Source organism: Oryx dammah, unplaced genomic scaffold (assembly GCF_014754425.2).
Source record: "Oryx dammah isolate SB20612 unplaced genomic scaffold, SCBI_Odam_1.1 HiC_scaffold_2, whole genome shotgun sequence".
NCBI lineage: Eukaryota > Metazoa > Chordata > Mammalia > Artiodactyla > Bovidae > Oryx > Oryx dammah.
The window spans coordinates 175,820,813-175,842,306 of NW_024070186.1; the positions used below are offsets into that span (position 1 = coordinate 175,820,813).

General features: G+C 41.6%; 1 protein-coding gene across 2 annotated transcripts in view; it reads right to left on the bottom strand.

The window, feature by feature from the left end:
• DNAH3 (dynein axonemal heavy chain 3) overlaps positions 1-21,494 on the bottom strand; it is a 249,628-nt gene that overhangs the window by 43,689 nt on the left and 184,445 nt on the right. For both annotated transcript variants that reach the window (XM_040257140.1, XM_040257147.1), the window contains exons 50-52: positions 20,227-20,443; positions 15,557-15,739; positions 3,750-3,948 (exon numbers count right to left, since the gene is read on the bottom strand). In XM_040257140.1, coding sequence (XP_040113074.1) covers positions 3,750-3,948; positions 15,557-15,739; positions 20,227-20,443 — 599 coding nt within the window. The remainder of the gene's footprint in view (positions 1-3,749; positions 3,949-15,556; positions 15,740-20,226; positions 20,444-21,494) is intronic.

Genomic DNA, 21,494 nt, shown 5'->3' on the forward strand with positions numbered 1-21,494 from the left:
AATTATTAGAGAAATGCAAATTGAAACCACAATGAGGTATCATGTCACACCTGTCAGAATGGTTATCATCAAAAAGACCACAAATAACAAATGTTGGAGAGGATATAGAGAAAAGGGAACTCTCAAATACTGTTAGTGGGAATGTAAATTGGTGCAGGTACTATGGAAAACAGTATAGAGGCTCCTCAAAAACCTAAAAATTGATCCAGCAATTCCATTCCTGGATATGTATCTGGAAAAAAGCAAAAACAGTAATTCAAAAAGATATATGCACCCCAATGTTCATGGACCATTACTTAAAATAGCCAAGATATGGGAACAACCCAAGTGCCGATCAAGAGATGATAGGATTAAGAAGATATTGAATACAATTGAATATTACTGAGCTATAAGAAAGAATGAAATACTGCCATGTAGCAACACGGGTGGACTTGGAGGACATTGCTTAGTGAAATAAATCTAACAGAGGAAGATAAGTACTATATGTTATCACTTATATGTGGAATCTAAAAAATAAAACAAATGAACGAATACGACAAAACAGAAACAGACTCACAGATCTAGAGAACAAAGAAGTGGTTACCAGTGGGGAGATGGAAGGGAGAGTAGCAATATAAAGGCAGGGGATTATGCAGTACAAACTGCTATGATTAAAGTAAGTAAGCTGAAGAATATATTGTACAACATAGGGAATATAGTCAGTATTTTATAATAACTCTAATCTAGATAAATAGATTATATCTATAATCTAGATAACCTATAATAATCTTAACCTAATCTATAATCTATAATAATCTTGAGTCACTATACATTTAAAACTAATATATCAATTATACATTTAAAAAATTGTTTGCTCCTTCTGTGTTTATTACAATCTGGCACAGTGCTTGATTATCAGTTTTTAACATGAATTTAATGAATGTTGCCCTTTTCCCCAGTCATACATGAAGAGGGCAACCGGATCCATAAGCATGTATTAATATTTTGAATATTCTTTTCCAAATATGGGAGGTTGGTCTGATAGAGCATGTTTTGTCATCCCTGGGATGAATCAGTCCTTCTAGTGAGTGAGTGAGTGATTGAGTGTCTCCAGAGAAAGAGTGAGGGTAGGGGAAGCAATTTGTAGACTTGCAACCAGACAGAGGACTGTCCTCAGCCTGCCCTGAAATGAAACAGGGCCTTTGTTCACCTTAGCACCCCTCATGATGACTAATAAATGAGTGAGCCCTAAGCCCATCCCAGGAAGTGCTCCTTTTGTCAATGTGTTACAAAAATGTCACTCTTTTTGATGATAAACCCTTGCCAAGCTCCACTCATCAAAAAATATCTGCTCAATGTTATGTGGCAGTCTGGATGGGAGGGGAGCTTGGGGTACAAAGGATGCATGTATATGTATGGCTTAATCACTTCACTGTTCACCTGAAACTATCACAATATTGATCAGCTAAACCTCACTACAAAATAAAAAGTTAAAAAAAAAAAGAGTTGTACTTGAGATATTGTATTAGATACAACAGGTCAAATATGTCCTATTTCTATAGCAAGCTTAGACACCAAACAAATATTTCCAATAAAAGTTTTTGTTGGCATCCTAAGAAATGATCTGCTTTGTTTAAATATAAGGTATCCAAAACTAATATGGACTTCCCTGGTGGCTCAGACAGTAAAGAATCTGCCTGCAATGCGGGAGACCTGGGTTGGGAAGATATCCTGGAGGAGGACATGACAACCCACTCCAGTATTCTTGTCTGGAAAATCCCCATGGACAAAGGAGCCTGGCGGGCTACAGTCAGGGGTCTCAAAGAGTCGGACACAACTGAGCGACTAAGTACACAATTAATTTATTTGTGCTTTTGCTCTATCCCAATATACTGGCTAAATTCTGTGACTTATTTTGTGAATAATACACAAAATTAACTTCAATTTTAAAATAAGAAGGGTGGATGATGCATCCTGTGGCCAACATCAAATGATCAAAGAAGAGAACTGATTTTTGAGACCTGATCCCGCTTTGCCTATTTCAGTAGTTCTCAATCTTGGCTGTACCTTAGAATCACCTGGGAGCTTTAAGAAAAATACTAATGCTCAGACCACACCTTAGGCTAAAGAAATAAGAACCTCTAGGAGCGGGGGCAGGGGCTTTAGCATTCTTTAAGTTCCCAGGTATACCAGGGTACAGCCAGAGTGGAAAAGCACTGGCTAGCTCATCTTTACTCAGACTAACTTATTACGCCTCAGATGCTTCCCTAGAGGAGTCTCCTGTAACATCCTCTCCCTATTTGTCCGTTTCTGATCACCTCTGCATTTGTTCATGTGGTTTTTGTCCTGAAACCAGCCAAGGAAGAGGGAATGCTATTCACTGGGAAGGAGAAGCCAGAGTCTCCCAAAGGAAGGATCCGGAATTTCTAACATTTCAGAAGCAATGGAGGAACAGCAGGACTGTTTGAAGGATACAAGGATTCAAAAGGCAAGAAATATCACAGGAGATGGTTTTAAGTCCTTGTTCAGTTTTAAGACTCTTTAAGTACTCTTGCCTTGAAAATCCCATGGATGGAGGAGCTTGGTGCAGGCTACTATCCATGGCATCGCAAAGAGTCGGGCATGACTGAGCGACTTCATTTTCACTTTTTCTTTCAGTTTTAAGACACTAATTTTAGTGCAAGATTCTACATCTCATTTAAATTTTAAGAATGAATTTTCACTTATTCATGCTTCTAGGCTCTGTTATATAAACTTTCCTCTCTCTCTCCCCTATTCCTTTTCTCTCGTCTTCTGAGTTTCTGTATCCTGGTCTTCCTCAGGCCTGTCAGTTTCATTCTCTGCCTCCTTTATCTCTGTCTTTCTTCCTCTAATCCTTCACCAGCAGATCACATTCCACCTCACCTCCTACCACCATTCGCTCTGTGTGTGTCTTTGTTTCCCTGTCTCTATTTCTCTTCTTTTTGGTCTATTTTCTTCCCATTCACTCTCGATTTTTGTATGTCTCTGTATCTCTGGGAGGGGGGTGGGGTGGTGGTGTCTCTGCTCTGTCTCCATTGTTCACTTTCAGCTTTTCTGTGTCAGCTTATTTCTGCTTTTCTCTCTTGCCAATATCTTTCTCTGTCATCTGTATCTGACACTGTAAGAGTCTCTCACTCCCCCATTCACCCCTTCCCTGTGTTTGTCTTTCCTCCTCCAGATTTCTTTTCATCCCGACCTCTTTCTCTCTCTGTTTATGATCTCTTCATGCCTGTGTGCATGTATGTAGGTTCCAGGTCTCTATTTCTTGCTCAGTCTCACTATCTTTCCATTTCTCTGTGTCTGTCTCAGTCTCCTTTTCCCTCTGGTTATCTCTTTCAGTGTCTCTCTCTCTCTCTCTTTTTCTCAGTTTCTCCTTTATCTTTCTTTCCCGAGCTCTTTTTGTTTCTCTCCCTCCCTCTCACCCACATATTACTCTGTGTGCTTGCTCCCTACCAGTCCTCTTGTCTGCATGACCTTCATTTTTGTAACAATTTGTCGGCAGGGGCCTTGACTGAGTTTGGCTTCACCTAAAGATGCCTGCATTTTCCTTACTGACTGAGAGGAGAGAGCATGGTAAAGAAACACAAGTGAGTACACCCATATCCTGGGGCCTATCTTATTTCCCCTAAGACACCATGATATGGCCTGCAGGCCTGGGGCAGGATGCGTGGGGGTGCTGGCACCCTACCCATCAGGAGAGGGCAGCCTGTGTACGCCTCTGGGCTAGGAAGGGTGCTGGAAAGGGTTACCGCTGCCACTGGGGTCCGGCTTCCTCTCTGGTCTCAGCCCTTTCATCACACAGATGCTCTCCATGACCAGCTTGACAGGACCAGGTGGGTTCTGCATGGCCTTCACCAGCGAGATATCTGCTGGGTTCAGCGTGTCCAGTGCAGCGAGTGCAGCCTCGAGCGCCGGCATCGCCTCTGCCAGGTCCCCTTCGCATTCGTTCTGTAGGCAGCGCAGGGACAGAAAGGGTGAGTGCCCGGCACCTGGCATACTGAGGGTGGAGCAAGATCTGCCCCTGGGAGAAGCAGCAGAAGTGGGAAGAGGTGCTTCCTGCTCCAGTGTCCTCCCAGGACAGTGTCTTCTCCTGGAGGTTTGCATGCAAGGATGGCTCTGAAAGGCAGCAGGGAAGCATGCATGCATTTGGAAGCTGTGGTTTGGATGCCTGGGACATTTGAGAATTTACCTGGTTTATAATATTTTACAAAATCAAGCTTTTGGTTTTTAACTAATTCCCAAGGGATATATGCCATGAGTGACTTCATACCAACTGATCAACGATGGGTTTAGAGATGAAGTGAAAAATGAAGCCTCTCTGTGAGTGACAGATGAGACAGGGATTACGGCAAGTTTGGGGAGGAATAAAACGTGAGGAGTGGGAGAAGGTCAGAGATAGGGTGAGAGTCTAGGATGCACTGTACCTCAGAGATGGGATAGGGGTGAACCTGGGGACAGGGTGATGTTTAAGGCCAGAGTTTAAGGATGAGGAATGGGGATAAAGACTAGAGCTGGGTAGTGAGTCCTGGGAAAAAGAGAACAGAATATGTTTTGTCCATTACTTCTTTCTTTAAAAACAAAACTAATACAATGGAATATTATTCAGCCATAAAATGAAATGAAGTAATGATTCATGCAACAACATGGATAAACCTTGAGAACATTATGCTAAGTGAAACCAGCCAGATAGACACAAAATGGCACCTGCTATATGATTCCATTTACATAAAATGTGCATAAAAGGAAAATCCATATAGGAAGAAAGTAGGTTAGTGGTTGACAGGGCTGGGTAGAAAAAATGGCTAGTGACTACTAATGAATACAGGTTTCTTTTTTGGGTGATGAAGATGTTCTAGAGTTACATAGTGGTTATGACTGTGTAACTTTGTGAATATACTAAAAAAACCCTCTGAATTGCATGATTTTAAAAGGTGACTATTAGTGGTATGTGAATTATATCTCAATTTTTTTTTAAAAAGGAAATATCAACATTATAAAATTCTATATAGATTACAGTTGGCCCTATGTAACTGTGGATTTGGGACCACAGATCCAGAAGGCAGGGGGCTTGAGCATCTGAGCATTTTGGTATCTGTGGGGCCAGAGGCGGGGATGGGGTGGGGAAGGCCGGACCCAATCTCCTGTAAATACAACTGTGTTTAGCAGTCCATTTCTTTTCCTTCAACAACAACAACAACAAAACAATGAGGTCTTAGGAGAAAAAAATGAGTTAACCAAGGCCACAAACCTGGTTAGTTACTGAGCCAAGTTCCAACTTTGGGCCCCTGGCTCCCAACTCAGTGAATTTTCTGGTAGTCTCCCAGCCCAGGGAGTGATAACACAGTCATGATTGAAGGGAAATTTCACAAGAGAATGTCAAAAGCAGCGTGTGTCAAAATTTATGTCCTGCAGGTTTATTTTGATAAGCAAACAAAATAAAGGAGGTTCCACCTTCTTACATGTATGTGTGTATTGGAGCTTCAGCTTCAGCATTCAGTTCAGTTCAGTTGAGTCACTCAGTCGTGTCTGACTCTTTGCGACCCCATGAATTGCAGCATGCCAGGCCTCCCTGTCCATCACCAACTCCCAGAGTTCACTCAGACTCACGTCCATCAAGTCCGTGATGCCATCCAGCCATCTCATCCTCTGTCGTACCCTTCTCCTCCTGGCCCCAGTCCCTCCCAGCATCAGAGTCTTTTCCAATGAGTCAACTCTTCGCATGAAGTGGCCAAAGTACTGGAGTTTCAGCTATAGCATCAGTCCTTCCAAAGAAATCCCAGGGCTGATCTCCTTCAGAATGGACTGGTTGGATCTCCTTGCAGTCCAAGGGACTCTCAAGAGTCTTCTCCAACACCACAGTTCAAAAGCATCAATTCTTCAGCACTCAGCTTTCTTCACAGTCCAACCCTCACATCCATACAGGACCACTGGAAAAACCATAGCCTTGACTAGATGGACTTTTGTTGGCAAAGTAATGTCTCTGCTTTTGAATATGCTATCTAGGTTGGTCATAACTTTTCTTCCAAGGAGTAAACGTCTTTTAATTTCATGGCTGCAATCACCATCTGCAGTGATTCTGGAGCCCAAAAATAAAGTCTGACACTATTTCTACTGTTTCCCCATCTATTTCCCATGAAGTGATGGGACCAGATGCCACGATCTTCGTTTTCTGAATGTTGAGCTTTAAGCCAAATTTTTCACTCTCTTCTTTCACTTTCATCAAGAGGCTTTTGAGTTCCTCTTCACTTTCTGCCATAAGGGTGGTGTCATCTGCATATCTGAGGTTATTGATATTTCTCCCAGCAATCTTGATGCCAGCTTGTACTTCTTCCAGCCCATCGTTTCTCATGATGTACTCTGCATAGAAGTTAAATAAGCAGGGTGACAATATGCAGCCTTGATGTAGTCCTTTTCCTATTTGGAAGCAGTCTGTTGTTCCATGTCCAGTTATAACTGTTGCTTCCTGACCTGCATACAGATTTCTCAAGAGGCAGGTCAGGTGGTCTGGTATTCCCATCTCTTTCATAATTTTCCACAGTTTATTGTGATCCACACAGTCAAAGGCTTTGGCATAGTCAATAAAGTAGAAATAGATGTTTTTCTGGAACTCTCTTGCTTTTTCCATGATCTAGCGGATGTTGGCAATTTGATCTCTGGTTCTTCTGCCTTTTCTAAAACCAGCTTGAACATCTGGAAGTTCACGGTTCACATATTGCTGAAGCCTGGCTTGGAGAATTTTGAGCATTACTTTAATAGCATGTCAGATGAGTGCAATTGTGCGGTAGTTTGAGCATTCTTTGGCACTGTCTTTCTTTGGGATAGGAATGACAACTGACCTTTCCAGTCCAGTAGCCACTGCTGAGTTTTCCAAATTTGCTGGCATATTGAGTGCAGCACTTTCACAGCATCATCTTTCAGGATTTGAAATAGCTCAACTGGAATTCCATCACTTCCACTACCTTTGTTCGTAGTGATGCTTTCTAAGGCCCACTTGACTTCACATTCCAGGATGTCTGGCTCTAGGTGAGTGATCACATCATTGTGATTATCTTGGTTGTGAAGATCTTTTTTGTATAGTTCTTCTGTGTATTCTTGGAGTGAAAATTCAGGATTGATTTCCTTTAGGACTGACTGGTTTGATCTCCCTGCTGTCCAAGGGGATCTCAAGAGTCTTCTTCAGCACCTCAATTCAAAAGCATCAGTTCTTTGGTACTCAGCCTTCTTTATGGTCCAACTCTCATATCCATACATGACTACTGGAATAGTCATAGCTTTGACTACATGGACCTTTGTTGGCAAAGTGATGTCTCTGCTTTATAATATGCTATCTAGGTTTGCCATAGCTTTCCTTCCAAGGAGCAAGCATCTTTTAATTTCATGGCTGCAGTCACCATCTGCAGTGATTTTAGGACCCCCCAAAATAAAATCTGTCACTTCTTCCCCTTTCCCCCCTTCTATTTGCCATGAAGTGATTGGACCAGATGCCGTGATCTTAGTTTTTTGTTTTAATGTTGAGTTTAAAGCCAGCATTTTTTTTAACTTTAAACTTTTAATTTTGTATTGACATATAGCCAATTAGCCTTCCCTTGTAGCTCAGATGGTAAACAATCTGCTTGCAATGCGGGAGATCCAGGTTCGATCCTTCAGTTGAGAAGATCCCCTGGAGAAGGGAATGGCAACCCACTCCAGTATCAAACCAGTTAATCCTAAAGGAAATCAACCCTTAATATGGTTGGAAGGACTGATGCTGAAGCTGAAGCTCCAATACTTTGGCCACCTGATGCAAAGAGCCAACTCAGTGGAAAAGATCCTGATGCTGGGAAAGATTGAGGGCAGGAGGAGAAGCGGGTGACAGAGGATGAGATGGTTGGATGGCATCATCGACTCAATGGACATGAGTTTGAGCACACTCCAGAAGATAGTGAAGAACAGTGAAGCCTGGCGTGCTGCAGTCCATGAGGTTGGAAAGAGTTGGACACAACTTAGTGACTGAACAACAACAACTCTGCATTAAAGTTAAATAAGCAAAGTAACAATATATAGCCTTGACATACTCCTTTCCCAATTGTGAACCAGTCTGTTGTTCCATGTAAAGTTCTAACTGTTGGTTCTTGACCTGCATACAGGTTTCTCAGGAGACAGATAAAGTGGCCTGGTATTCCCATCTCTTTAAGAACTTTCCACAGTTTGTTGTGATCCACACAAAGGCTTTAGTGTAGTCAATGAAGCAGAAGCAGATGTTTTTCTGGAATTCCCTTGCTTTCTTTGTGGTCCAATGGCAATTTGATCTCTGGTTCCTCTGCCTTTTCTAAACCCAGCTTGTACCTCTGGAAGTTCTTAGTTCACATACTGCTGAAACATAGCTTGAAGGATTTTGAGTATAAGCTTACTAGTATGTGAAACGAACACAACTGTATGGTAGTTGGAACATTTTTTGGCATTCCCCTTCTTTGGGATTAGAATGAAAACTGACATTTTCCTGTTCTGCAGCCACTGTTGAACTTTCTAAATTTGCTGACATATTGATGGCCACATTTTACAGCATTATCTTTTAAGGTTTGAAATAGCTCAGCTGGAATTCCATCACTTCCATTAGCTTTGCTTGTAATAATGCTTCCTAAGGCCCACTTCACACTCCAGGATGTCCAGCTCTCAGTGAGTTTCCACACTATCATGGTTTTCCAGGTCATTAAGACTTTTTTTTTTTTTTTAAATAGTTCTTCTGTGTATTATTGTCACTTCTCCTTAATCTCTTTTCTTTCTGTTAGCTCCTTACTGTTTCTTTCCTTTATCATGCCCATCCTTGCAAGATATATTCCCCTGCTATCTCCAATTTTCTTGAAGAGATCTCTAGTCTTTTCCATTCAATTGTTTTCCTCTATTTCTTTGCATTGTTCATTTCAGAAGGTCTTCTTATCTCTCCTTGCTATTCTCTGGAACTCTGCATTGAGTTGTGTATATCTTTCCCCTTCTCCCTTGCCTTTCACTTCTCTTCTTTCCTCAGCTACTTTTACAGCATCTCAGATCTCAGACAACCACTTTGCTTTCTAGCTTTTCTTTTTCTTTGGGATGGTTTTTGTCACTGCCTTCAGTACATTGTTATGAACCTCTGTCCATAGTTCTTCAGGCACTCTACCAGATTTAATTCCTTGAATCTATTTGTCACCTTCACTGTATAATCATAAGGGATTTGATTTAGGTCATACCTGAATGCCCTAATGGTTTTCTCTACTTTCCTCAATTTAAGGCTGAATTTACAATAAGGAGCTTGTTACCTAAGCCACAGTCAGCTCCAGGTCTTCTTTTTGCTGACTGTATAGAGCTTTTCCATCTTCAGCTGCAAAAATTATAATCAAGCTGATTTTGGTATTGACCATCAGGTGATGTCCATGTATAGAGCTGTCTCTTATGTTGTTGGAAGAAGATGTTTTCTATGACCAATATGTTCTCTTGGCAAAACTGTAAGCATTTGCCCTGCTTCATTTTGTATTCCAAAGCCAAAGTTATCTGTTACTCCAATATCTCTTGACTTCCTACTTTTGCATTTCAGTCCTCTGTGATGAAAAGGACATGCTTTTGGTGTTAGTTATAGAAGGTCTTATAGACTGTGTGCATCACAATAAACTGGAAAATTCGGAAGGAGATGGGAATACCAGACCACCCGACCTGCCTCTTGAGAAACCTGTATGCAGGTCAGGAAGCAGCAGTTAGAAATGGACATGGAACAACTGACTGGTTCCAAATAGGAAAAGGAGTACATCAAGGCTGTATATTGTCATCCTGCTTATTTAACTTATTCGCAGAGTACTCATTAGAAACGCTGGGCTGGAAGAAGCACAAACTGGCATCAAGATTGCCGGGAGAAATATCAATAACCTCAGATATGCAGATGACACCACCTTTATGACAGAAAGTGAAGAAGAACTAAAGAGCCTCTTGATGAAAGTGAAAGTGGAGAGTGAAAAAGTTGGCTTAAAGCTCAACATTCAGAAAACTAAGATTGTGGCATCTGGTCTCATCAGTTCAGTTCAGTCACTCAGTTGTGTCCAACTCTTTTCAACCCCATGAATCGCAGCACGCCAGGCCTCCCTGTCCATCACCAACTCCCAGAGTTCACTCAGACTCATGTCCATCGAATCAGTGATGCCATCCAGCCGTCTCATCCTCTGTCGTCCCCTTCTCCTCCTGCACCCAACCACTCCCAGCATCAGAGTCTTTTCTAATGAGTCAACTCTCCGCATGAGGTGGACAAAATACTGGAGTTTCAGCTTTAGGATCATTCCTTCCAAAGAAATCTCAGGGCTGATTTCCTTCAAAATGGACTGGTTGGATCTCCTTGCAGTCCAAGGGACTCTCAATCACTTCATGGTAAATAGATGGGGAAACAGTGGAAACAAAGGCTGACTTTATTTTTTGGGCTCCAAAATCACTGCAGATGATGATTGTAGCCATGAAATTAAAAGACACTTACTCCTCGGAAGGAGAGTTATGACCAAGCTGGACAGCATGTTAAAAAGCACAGACATTACTTTGCCAACAAAGGTCTGTCTAGTCATGGCTATGGTTTTTCCAGTAGTCATGTATGGATGTGAGAGTTGGACTATAAAGAAAGCTGAGTGCAGAATAATTGATGCTTTTGAACTGTGGTGTTGGAGAAGACTCTTGAGAATTCCTTGGACTGCAAGGAGATTCAACCAGTCCATCCTAAAGGAGATCAGTCCTGGGTGTTCATTGGAAGGACTGATGTTGAAGCTGAAACTCCAATACTTTGGCCACCTGATGTGAAGAAGAGCTGACTCATTTGAAAAGACCCTGATGCTGGGAAGGATTGAGGGAGGGAGAAGAAGGGGACGACAGAGGATGAGATGGTTGGATGGCATCATCAACTCGATGGACATGGGTTTGGGTGGACTCCAGGAGTTGGTGATGGACAGGGAGGCCTGGCGTGCTGCAGTTCATGGGGTCACAAAGAGTCAGACACGGCTGAGCAACTGAATTGAACTAGAAGATCTTGTAGGTCTTCATAGAGCCATTTGACTTCAGTTTCTTTAGCACTAATGATTGGGGCATAGACTTGGATTATTGTGATGCTGAATGGTTTGCCTTGGAAATAAACTGAGATCATTCTGTCTTTTTTGAGATTACACTCAAGTACTACATTTTGGACTCTTATTGACTGTGAGGGTTACTTCATTTCTTCTAAGGGATTCTTGCCCACAGTAGTTGATATAATTAAATTTAATTCAGGGTTACCTGAATTAAATTCACCCATCTCTATCCATTTTAGTTGACTTATTCCTAAAATGTAGATGTTCACTTTTGCCATCTGCTTGACCATGTCCAATTTACCTTGATTCTAACATTCCAGGTTTCTATGCAATATTGTTCTTTACAGCACTGGACTTAACTTTCACCCCCAGACACATCCACAACTGAGTGTCATTTCCACTTTGGCCCAGCATCTTCTTTCCTCCTGAAGCTATTTCCCTGCTCTTTCCCAGTAGCATATTGGATACCTTCTGACCTGGGGGGCTCATCTTCTGGTGTCATATCTTATTGCCTTTTCATACTGTTCATGGGGTTTTCTTGGCAGGAATACTGGAGTGATTTGCCATTTCCTCCTCCAGTGGCCTATGTTTTGTCAGAACTCTTCACTATGTATGACCTGTCTGTTTTGCATAGCACGGCTCATAGCTTCATTGCTTTATAGCATTGCCACAACAAGGCTGTGATCCGTGAAGGTGCAAAAGGCCTCTAGTTGTGACATTATCTTTAGCGGTGATTCTCAGTCTTGACTGTGCGTCAGAGTCCCTGAGGAGCACTTAGAGCACCCACATCATCAGGTTCCACACCCAGAGGTTCTGATTCATTCAGTCTGGCGCGGGCTAGAGGGGTCTGGGAATCTGCATTTTTAAAACACCAAAGGTGATTCTGGCACACAGCTCTGTTGAGAGACTCAAGCTGACACTCTGGGAACACTGAGAACAAGGCAGGAAATAATAGACTTCAATGCCCAACAGGGGAATGGCTACTTGATGGGTGAAGCACCTACTTAAAATGGTCTTTAAAATGATTATATGACATTTTGGAAAAACATTTGTGATAAGCTGTTAAGGAAACAAAACCATAAAACAAGTCACAATTATGCTATGGTTACAATAATAAACCTATTCACGTGTATAGACAGGAACTAGAGGAAAGCCTAGAAAAGTGGAAAAGTGTTAAAGCTGAGCTCTTAAAAGTCATTTTGTATGTGTTATTACTATTAGATCATTTGCTTCCATGATAAGAAATTATAATTTAAAATGACCCCTGTAGCTTAGCAGTGCACAGAGTAAGCAAGGCTGTTCGAAGCTTGTGAATCACAGTGCTTACTGACAAAATGTAATCAATTCTGCAGTACTTCTGGCATTATTTATGATTCTCATTATGGGGGAAAGAAATGACACATTAGCTTAAAAAGAATGGACCAATTTAAGCAAACCATTTTACTTGGGAGCAAAGTGTTTGAGGACTGACTCTTTTCTTGCCAATCTCCTGATCCTCCTAGTGCAAATCCCATTCCATTGCAGAACCTCTGAACTTCATTAAGTACCACACTGGGTACTCTCCCAAGTTCTCTCATTTCTAGGCATGTGAAGGGTTTAAAGAAAATCAGCCATCCTTGTATGGAAAAGGGCTGTAGCCATGAGAGGTTCAGGAGGGGTTTCTGGTCCTTACAAAAAAAGCCTTAAAGCAAGCACAGGTTTTCTTCTCCTCCTTGGAGAGTTTCTTCCACTTCCTGACTCACCTCCAGGATGTCACTCCCAGTACTTGGGGAGGGGATGGCAGAGCACTAGACCTCACCCTTCACACCAAAACCCTAGGTGGCAGCAGTTTATTGCCCAGGAATGGGTGTGGTGGGCCATCTCCTTATAAACCTGATGTCACCTCTTGCCTCCCTCCTGTCCCAGCAAGTCACTGTTTCCCCCTGACATTGTACAATAGAATCCTATATGTGAGAATACTTGCACATGGTGAGAGACTGGTCTTCATAAAACAGGCAAGTCCACTTGGTACAGGGTCAAGAATGACAATTTTGGAGGATAGTAAACATGGGCTGTTAAGCTCTGATTGTGTGCTGGACACACGCCATAAGCTTTATATGTTTTTCTCTCAGTATCTCCATTTTATAGGTTAGGAAACTGGTTAGGAATGGACAGAGCAAAGTTGAGCCCTGACATGCCTGATTCTTGTATAGAACCATGGAAGAGTTGCAAATTCACATGCTCTAGCAGCAGCAGCAGCAGGAGCCAGCCACCGGGCTTTCCTAGTGGCTCAACAGTAAAGAATCCATCTGCAATGAAGGAGACCTGGGTTCGATCCCTGGGTTGGGAAGATCCCCTGGAGGAGGACATGGAAACCCACTCCAGTATTCTTGCCTGGAGAATCCCCAGGGACAGAGGAGCCTGGTGGGCTACAATCCATGGGGTTGAAAAGAGTTGGACATGACTGGGCGACTAAGCACTCAGCACAGGGGCCAGGCCAGTGATATGAGTGTGGCAGGTAAGCTGACTGGGACTTTGATGAGCTGGAACACACAAAAGACAGCATCTATTTAATGCTGCCAATGGATGTGACCCAGGAATGCAGGTCCAATGTTACCCAAGAGACCAATTTTTTTCTAAGGAAAGCTGAAATTTTAGAATTTTTACTTGAGAAATCTTTTGACTTTTAAAAGTTGATAACTATTTCAAATTAAAAGAAATACTGTATGTATCATAGCATATTATATTGCCCAGCTGCTAATTTTTGTAACTCCTGGAACAATGGTCATATGCAAGGGCTTTGGAATCAGAGCTGTGAGTTTTAATCCCGATTCAATCACATTGTTACTGTGTGATCTTAAGCATATCATTTTAGTTTTTGTATCATGATTTTCTCATTTGTAAACTAGGAATGATACCATTTGCCTTGCAGGGCTGCTAGGATGATGAAAGTTAATGTAAATCAAGTAGAGGAGAGAAGAGAGAAGAAACTCTCTTATTCACTCCCATTTCCCCACTGCCTAGAAAAGTGCCAGCAAAAAGTAAGTGTTCAATAAATATTTGTTAAATAAAGGAATACCAAATACACCATGGGCTTCCCTGGTAGCTCAGCTGGTAAAAATCCACTTGCAATGCAGGAGACCCCAGTTTGATTCCTGGGTCGGGAAAATCTGCTGGAGAAGAGATAGGCTACCCACTCCAGTATTCTTGGGCTTCCCTTGGGGCTCAGCTGGTAAAGAATCTGCCTGTAATGTGGGAGATCTGGGTTTTATCCCTGGGTTGGGAAGATCTCCTGGAGAAGGGAAAGGCTACCCACTCCAATATTCTGGCCTAGAGAATTCCATGGACTGTGCAGTCCATGGGGTCACAAAAAGTCGGACATGACTGAGCGACTTTCACTTTACTTTCAAATACACCATAATGGTGCTGGTCAGTAGTAGCTCTTATCATCATCTTATTATAGAATGGTAAATTACCTGCTACATTATGTGCCCAGTGGCCAATGTCTTTTATGGTCTTTCATGGTTCCACTGGCAGTCCTACCAGTAGGACTATGAGTGAGCAGGCCTCTCTTATCCAGGGCATACATCGTGGAACTCTGAGACCAGGGACTGGACCCAGGTGAATCTCAGGACTCACTGGAGAAAAGGCCTATTCTTTTGAAAAAAAAGTGCCCCATGACCTAGAAGTGAGATACAAACTAATTCTTGTTCAAGCTCTTGCTTGAAGAACGGTCAAAAGAATTTTTCTAACTGCTATGTGGGGCACAAGAACAAGTATCTTCAGCTAGGTGCCATGAGCCTTGGAGTTGGATCCTACCAACAGGTCGTACAAGTCAGTTTACCACTGAACTCCACTGTTGTTGGCTTCCAGACCTTGATGGCTGTCATTACTATAAGTCCAAAGTCATTGTGATACTCAAATGGAATTGTATACTTGAAAATGCTTGGAGAAATATATAACATGAACATTAATCAGATTTGCTTCTAATATCTGAATACAGGTGAAGCCCTTCCCAGGACTTTTCTTCTTTGGTACAAAAATTATCTTCAAATGGGGTCCTTTAGATTCAACATTCTGTCATTTGACAAATATTTACTCCACACCTTATACCAGCTACATTTGAGCAAAAACATGATTGAGGTGAAGGAGATAGTCAGGGGAAACAGCCAGTGCAAGGGCCCTGAAGTGGGACATGCCTTGTGTTTGTTTAGTGAATAGCTAGGAGGCCATTGGGGCCAGAAAAGAGTCAATGAAAAGAAAGAAATATGAGATAGGGTTAGATCCTGCTGGGGCTTATATGACTTTGATTGAGATAGAGAGTATTTGTAAAACAACAATTCTTCCTGGAGAGAACCAGGTGTCCTTGGCTATGTGATGCTGGGAAACTAACTTTTCAAGGCTCATTTTTTCCCTCTGCAAGATAGGCATGGCCGTGTATATTCTGTGAGACTCTGTTAGGCTCTAGTGAAATAATAGATGAACCCTGAAAATGCTGGTTCCCTTTCTTTCCTCTGAGCAAGTTATACCTTGATTCCTTGAGCAATGGCAGCAGCAGCATTGGCTTCTTTTTCATCTGCTTGCACTAGCAGTTTCTTGGCATCAGCTTCTTGAGTCTCTGCTTCGATTTTCACCATCATCTTAGCAGTCTCCTCAGAGGTCTGAATGAGTTGGGGCTGGAGGGCAGTCAGTTCTACTTGCATGACGGCTACCTAGCAAGGAGAGAGGATGGGTAGGGTGCCAGGTCAGCTATATAAATGCCCAAAATGGAACAATTGACAAAAGCTGAAATGATTCTCTAACTGATAATACATGCAGAAAATACAAATGATGTTAATGGTACTGGGTACATATTTGTTGGCTGGAGTTTCTCTCTTTGATCTTGTAATATTTCATTATTTCATGCTATGTGTTGTAATTATCAAGCTCCATGATAGGCACTATACATATAATACTAATCTTAAATTTTTAAAAAAGAGATACAACATTAAAAAAAGGTATTCTTGTATTGAGCCTACACTACACTTTAGTATTGGGGGCAGGGAAAGACAGAAGTAAGTTAGTGGAAAAACCCCTACATTTTTTCTAAGTCTGTGAAGGAATATACATGGCTGAGATATCTGGGAAGGATAGAACTTTAAAGTTCATATTTTTCCCCCAACAGTCTGATGCCCTGTACAGCATTCCTGTCTAGTAGTTTTCTGGCCACTGTTTGAATACTTCTACTGATGGGAAGGTCACCACATCTCAGGGGAGTTGGACCATTTTTCAGACAACTTAACACATTAGATTTTCCTGATAAGGGGCTGGAATTTACCCTCATGCAATTAAAAAATTTTTTTAATTAATTTATTTTAATTGGAGGATAATTACTTTACAATATTGTGGTGGCTTTTGCCATATATCAACATGAATCAGCCACGGGTGCACATGTGTCCTCCCATCTTGAATCCCTCCCACATCCCTCCCCACCCCATCCCTCAGGGTTGTCCCAGAGCACCAACTTTGAGTGCCCTGCTTCATACATTAAACTTGCACAAGTCATCTATTTTATATACGGTGAATACATGTTTCAAAGTCATCCCACCCTCGCCTTCTCCCACTTAGTCCAAAAGTCTATTCTTTACATCTGTGTCTCTTTTGCTGCCTTGCATATAGGATCATCATTAGCATCTTTGTAAGTTAGAAACAGAAATACCAATACAGTATATTAACACATATATATGGAATTTGTGAAGTGTTAATATACTAGAGGCCAATATCACTGATGAACATAGATGCAAAAATCCTCAACAAAATTCTAGTAAACAGAATCCACCCCCATGCAGCTTTCACCCACTGGTCCTGATTCTGCTTTCTAAGGCAATTCAAAAGTTTATTTGAAGAAAGTCTCGTAACCTTGAACCCACCGTCCACAGAAAGCCCATGTGAGAGAGAAGCATAGCAAGCTGGTTGATTAGGAACACAGACTGTGGAGTCACTCAGACTTAAGTTTCAGTTTTCACCTCATCACTTGCACCAGCTACTCATGAGGCTGTGTGATAATGGGCAAGTTGCCTGTCCTCTCTGGGACCTTGATCTCTTCATGTGTGATGTGATGATAACTGTACTTTCCTCATATAGAGCACCAGACACATGGGAGGGCTCAAGGACAGTTAACTGGCACCATCATTCCCTTTACTGATCTAGACTGTCTCAGGTCATTTTGCTGCTCTTCAAATAACACAGTTTGCTCACCTTATGTGGATAGACTCCAATTTTCAGCATCTCTCTAAAAGCTTAAGGACCTTGAGTTGGACCCAGCAACTAAAGGAAGAGAGCAACAGAGGCCACTTCTGATGTTCTTTCCCATCCCTGTGCTGCGTGTTGGTGGATCTGCTGTGTATTTAGTCCCAGGCCAACCCACTGAAAACCATTCAGTTGCTTTAGTTCTTTACTGGTGCTAAAAATTCATGTCTTAATATGGTTTTGTCAAGTGGCTCAAGCACAAATGAATTACTAATTCATATGCCAGGCATTTTGCTAAGGGTTACACTTGTGTTAGCTCATTTAATCTTCATGATAGTCCTATGAAGTGAAGACTTATTATCACTGTTTTTTATAGAAGAGAATCTTCAAGGTTCTATAGCTGATAAGCTATAAAGCTGGAATTTGAGCCTACACCTTCTTCTTCACCACTGCCTTATTCTGCCCAGTCCTCCACTGAGAATATCCAGGGCTGGGGCAAGGGTGAGGAGAGTGAGGCACTTACACTGGACACAAAATTTAAGAGGGATCCAAAAAACTCAGTCTATTTATATATACTATTGAATTTTTATATACTATTAATATTGTACTTTATATATATATATATTTTTTTTTTTCATATATGGTGGTGGTGGTGGTTTAATCAGTAAGTTGTGTCCAACTCTTGTGACCCCATGACTCCTCTGTACATGGGATTTTCCAGGAAAGAATACAGGAGTGGGTTGCCATTTCCTTCTCCAGGTGATCTTCCAGACCAAGGGATGGAACCTGTGTCTCTTTCATCTCCTGCACTGGAGGTGGATTTTTTACTGACTGAGCCACATAGAAGAGAAGCAAAATGCAAAAGAGAAAAGGAAAGATATTCCCAGATGAATGCAGAGTTCCAAAGAATAACAAGGAGAGATAAGACAGGCTTCCTCAAGGATCAATGCAAAGAAACAGAGGAAAAAAATAGAATGGGAAAATCTAGAGATCTTTTCAAGAAAATTAGAGATACCAAGGGAAGAGTTCATGCAAAGATGGTCACAATAAAGGACAGAAATGGTATGGACGTAACAGAAGCAGAAGATATTAAGAAGTGCTGGCAAAAATACACAGAAGAACTGTACAAAAAAGATATTCATGACCCAGATAAACACAATGGTGTGATTACTCACCTAGAGCAAGTCATCCTGGAATGCAAAATCAACTGGGCCTTAGGAAGCATCACCATAAACAAACCTAGTGGAGGTGATGGAATGCCAGTTGAGCTATTTCAAATCCTAAAAGATTATGCTATGAAAGTGTTGCACTCAACATGCCAGAGAAATTGGAAACCTCAGCAGTGGCCACAGGACTGGAAAAGGTCAGTTTTCATTCCAATCCCAAAGAAAAGCAATGCCAAAGAATACTCAAATGACCACACAATTGCACACATTTCACACACTAGTAAAGTAATGCTCAAAATTCTCCAAGCCAGGCTTCAACAGTACATGAACCATGAACTTCCAGATGTTCAGCTGGATTTATAAAAGGCAGGGGAACCAGAGATCAAATTGCCAACATCCGTTGGATCATCAAAAAAGCAAGAGAGTTTCAGAAAACATCTACTTCTGCTTTATTGACTATGCCAAAGCCTTTGACTGTGTGGACCACAACAAACTCTGGAAAATTCTTAAAGAGATGGGAATATCAGACCACCTGACCTGCCTCTTGAGAAATCTGTATGCAGGTCAGGAAGCAACCATTAGGAAGGTCAGGAAGCAACAGTTAGAACTGGACATGGAACAACAGACTGCTTCCAAATAGGAAAAGGAGTACGTCAAGGCTGTATATTATCCCCCTACTTATTTAACTTAAATGCAGAGTACATCATGAGAAACGCTGGGCTGGAAGAAGCATAAGCTGGAATCAAGATTGCTGGGAGAAATATCAATAACCTCAGATATGCATATGACAACACTCTTATGGCAGAAAGCGAAGAAGAACTAAAGAGCCTCTTGATAAAAGTGAAAGATATGAGTGAAAAAGTTGGCTTAAAGCTCAACATTCAGAAAACTAAGATCATGGCATCTGTTCCCATCATTTCTTGGCAAATAGATGGGGAAACAGTGGAAACAGTGAGAGACTTTATATTTTGGGGCTCCAAAATCACTGCAGATGGTGATTGCAGCCATGAAATTAAAAGATGGTTGCTCCTTGGAAGAAAAGTTATGACCAACCTAGGCAGCATATTGAAAAGCAGAGACATTACTTTGCCAACAAAGGTCCGTATAGTCAAAGCTATGGTTTTTCCAGTAGTCATGTATGGATGTGAGAGTTGGACTATAAAGAAAGCTGAGTGCCGAAAAATTTATGCATTTGAACTGTGGTTGTTGAAGAAGGCTCTTGAGAGTCCCTTGGACTTCAAGGAGATCCAACCAGTCCATCCTAGAGGAAATCAGTCCTGAATATTCATTGGAAGGACTGATGCTAAAGCTGAAACTCTCATACTTTGACCACCTGTTGTGAAGAACTGACTCATCAGAAAAGACCCTGAGGCTGGGAAAGATTGAAGGCAGGAGGAGAAGGGGACAGCAAGGATGAGATAGTTGTATGGCATCACTGACTCAATGGACATGAGTTTGAGTAAACTCTGGGAGTTGGTGATGCACAGGGAGGCCTGGCGTGCTATAGTCCATGGGGTCACAAAGAGTTGGACACGACTGAGCGACTGAAATGAACTGAACTGAACTGAGTCACCATATACCCTCTGAGCCACCAGGGAAGCCTCATATTTTATATATACCATTGTATTTTTATGTATACTATTGGATTTTATTGTAATGGATTAGGTCAAGCGAGTGAGGTGAGCGCAGGGTCAGATGCTATCTTTATTTTTGTGCTCTCTTGACTTCTGCATCTGAACAAGTGCTTCACCACATCCAGTTAGTTCTGGACCTCTTTGTCCCAGTAGTATTTTGTCTGTGCTTACCTGTGAAGCTGCAAATTCAAGTTTCTGCAGGCCTGTCAGATATCGATTCCTCATCATATCAACCTCTTGCCTCTTCTTATTCAGGAGTGTCTTGAATGTTAGGATCAATTCGAGGTAGGAGGTGGGGGTAACATAGTTGTGTCTTCGAAGGATGTTGTAATAATCAAGTGACAGCTTTTTCACACTCTCCTGGAAATATTTGCACATGGAGATGACCCTGTTGAGGACACAAAGGTGGTCAGACAGGCCCAACTTGCACCAGAGATCTAGCACAGCTTTGGTTTACGGAAGTAAGGATGTGAGAAAGCCACTCACAGTGGCCAGCTAGAATCCCCAATTCTGAAGCATGTCAACAGAGCCTAAGGATTGAGGAGGTATATATTATTAGAATGAACTTTGATCAGGCAATTTCTACCTTTAATCACTTTTGTGAATCACCAGGGTTTAAGCAGGAGTTTTTAATCTTTGGAAGTCTGATGAAGCCTCTGGACTTTTCAGAATAATATTTTAATGCATAAAATAATATATTATAGAAGTACAAAAGAAACCAATTGTGTTAAAGAGTTTTCTAAATATTTTAAATACCAAATTTATGATATAGTAATGTGTATGTCTGTGTGTGTGTGTGTTTGGCTGCACCTCGTGGCTTGTAGGATTTTAGTTTCCTGACCTGGATCGAACCCACACACCCTGCAGTGGTTAAGAATCCACTGGAAGCATGGACTCTTAACTACTACAGGTAAGTCTCAATATGTGTGATTTTATTTACACGTTAAATCAGGGGTCAGCAGACTTTTTCTGGTTAGGACCAGATATTAACTATTTTAGGCTTTGTGAGCCACATGGTCTCAAGTAGCAACTATTCAACTCCGCCACTCTAGTGTGCATGGCTGTTTTCCAATAAAGCATATTTGCAAAAATAAGGCTGTGAACTGGATTCAGCCATGGATCTTAGTTTGCCAACTACAGCATTAAATACTAAGATTGGACAATAGGTCTGAAAACTACCATCATTTTGAAGGGGATGATAAATTGGTGCATCTGTAATGACTGAACGAGTTACAAAAATAACTGTGATTCCTACCGGTAACAAAGTCACAGGTCCTACACAATCGTAAGGGGGTTTATTGCCTATGTTCATCATTGAAAGAAATGCAAAGTACCAGTTAGATGTCAATGAAAATGAAGATGTACTTTTCCCCCACTCACATTCACTGACCCTCTGAGCTCTGGTCATGCATGAGCCTGTAGACCCAGGTTAAGCATTC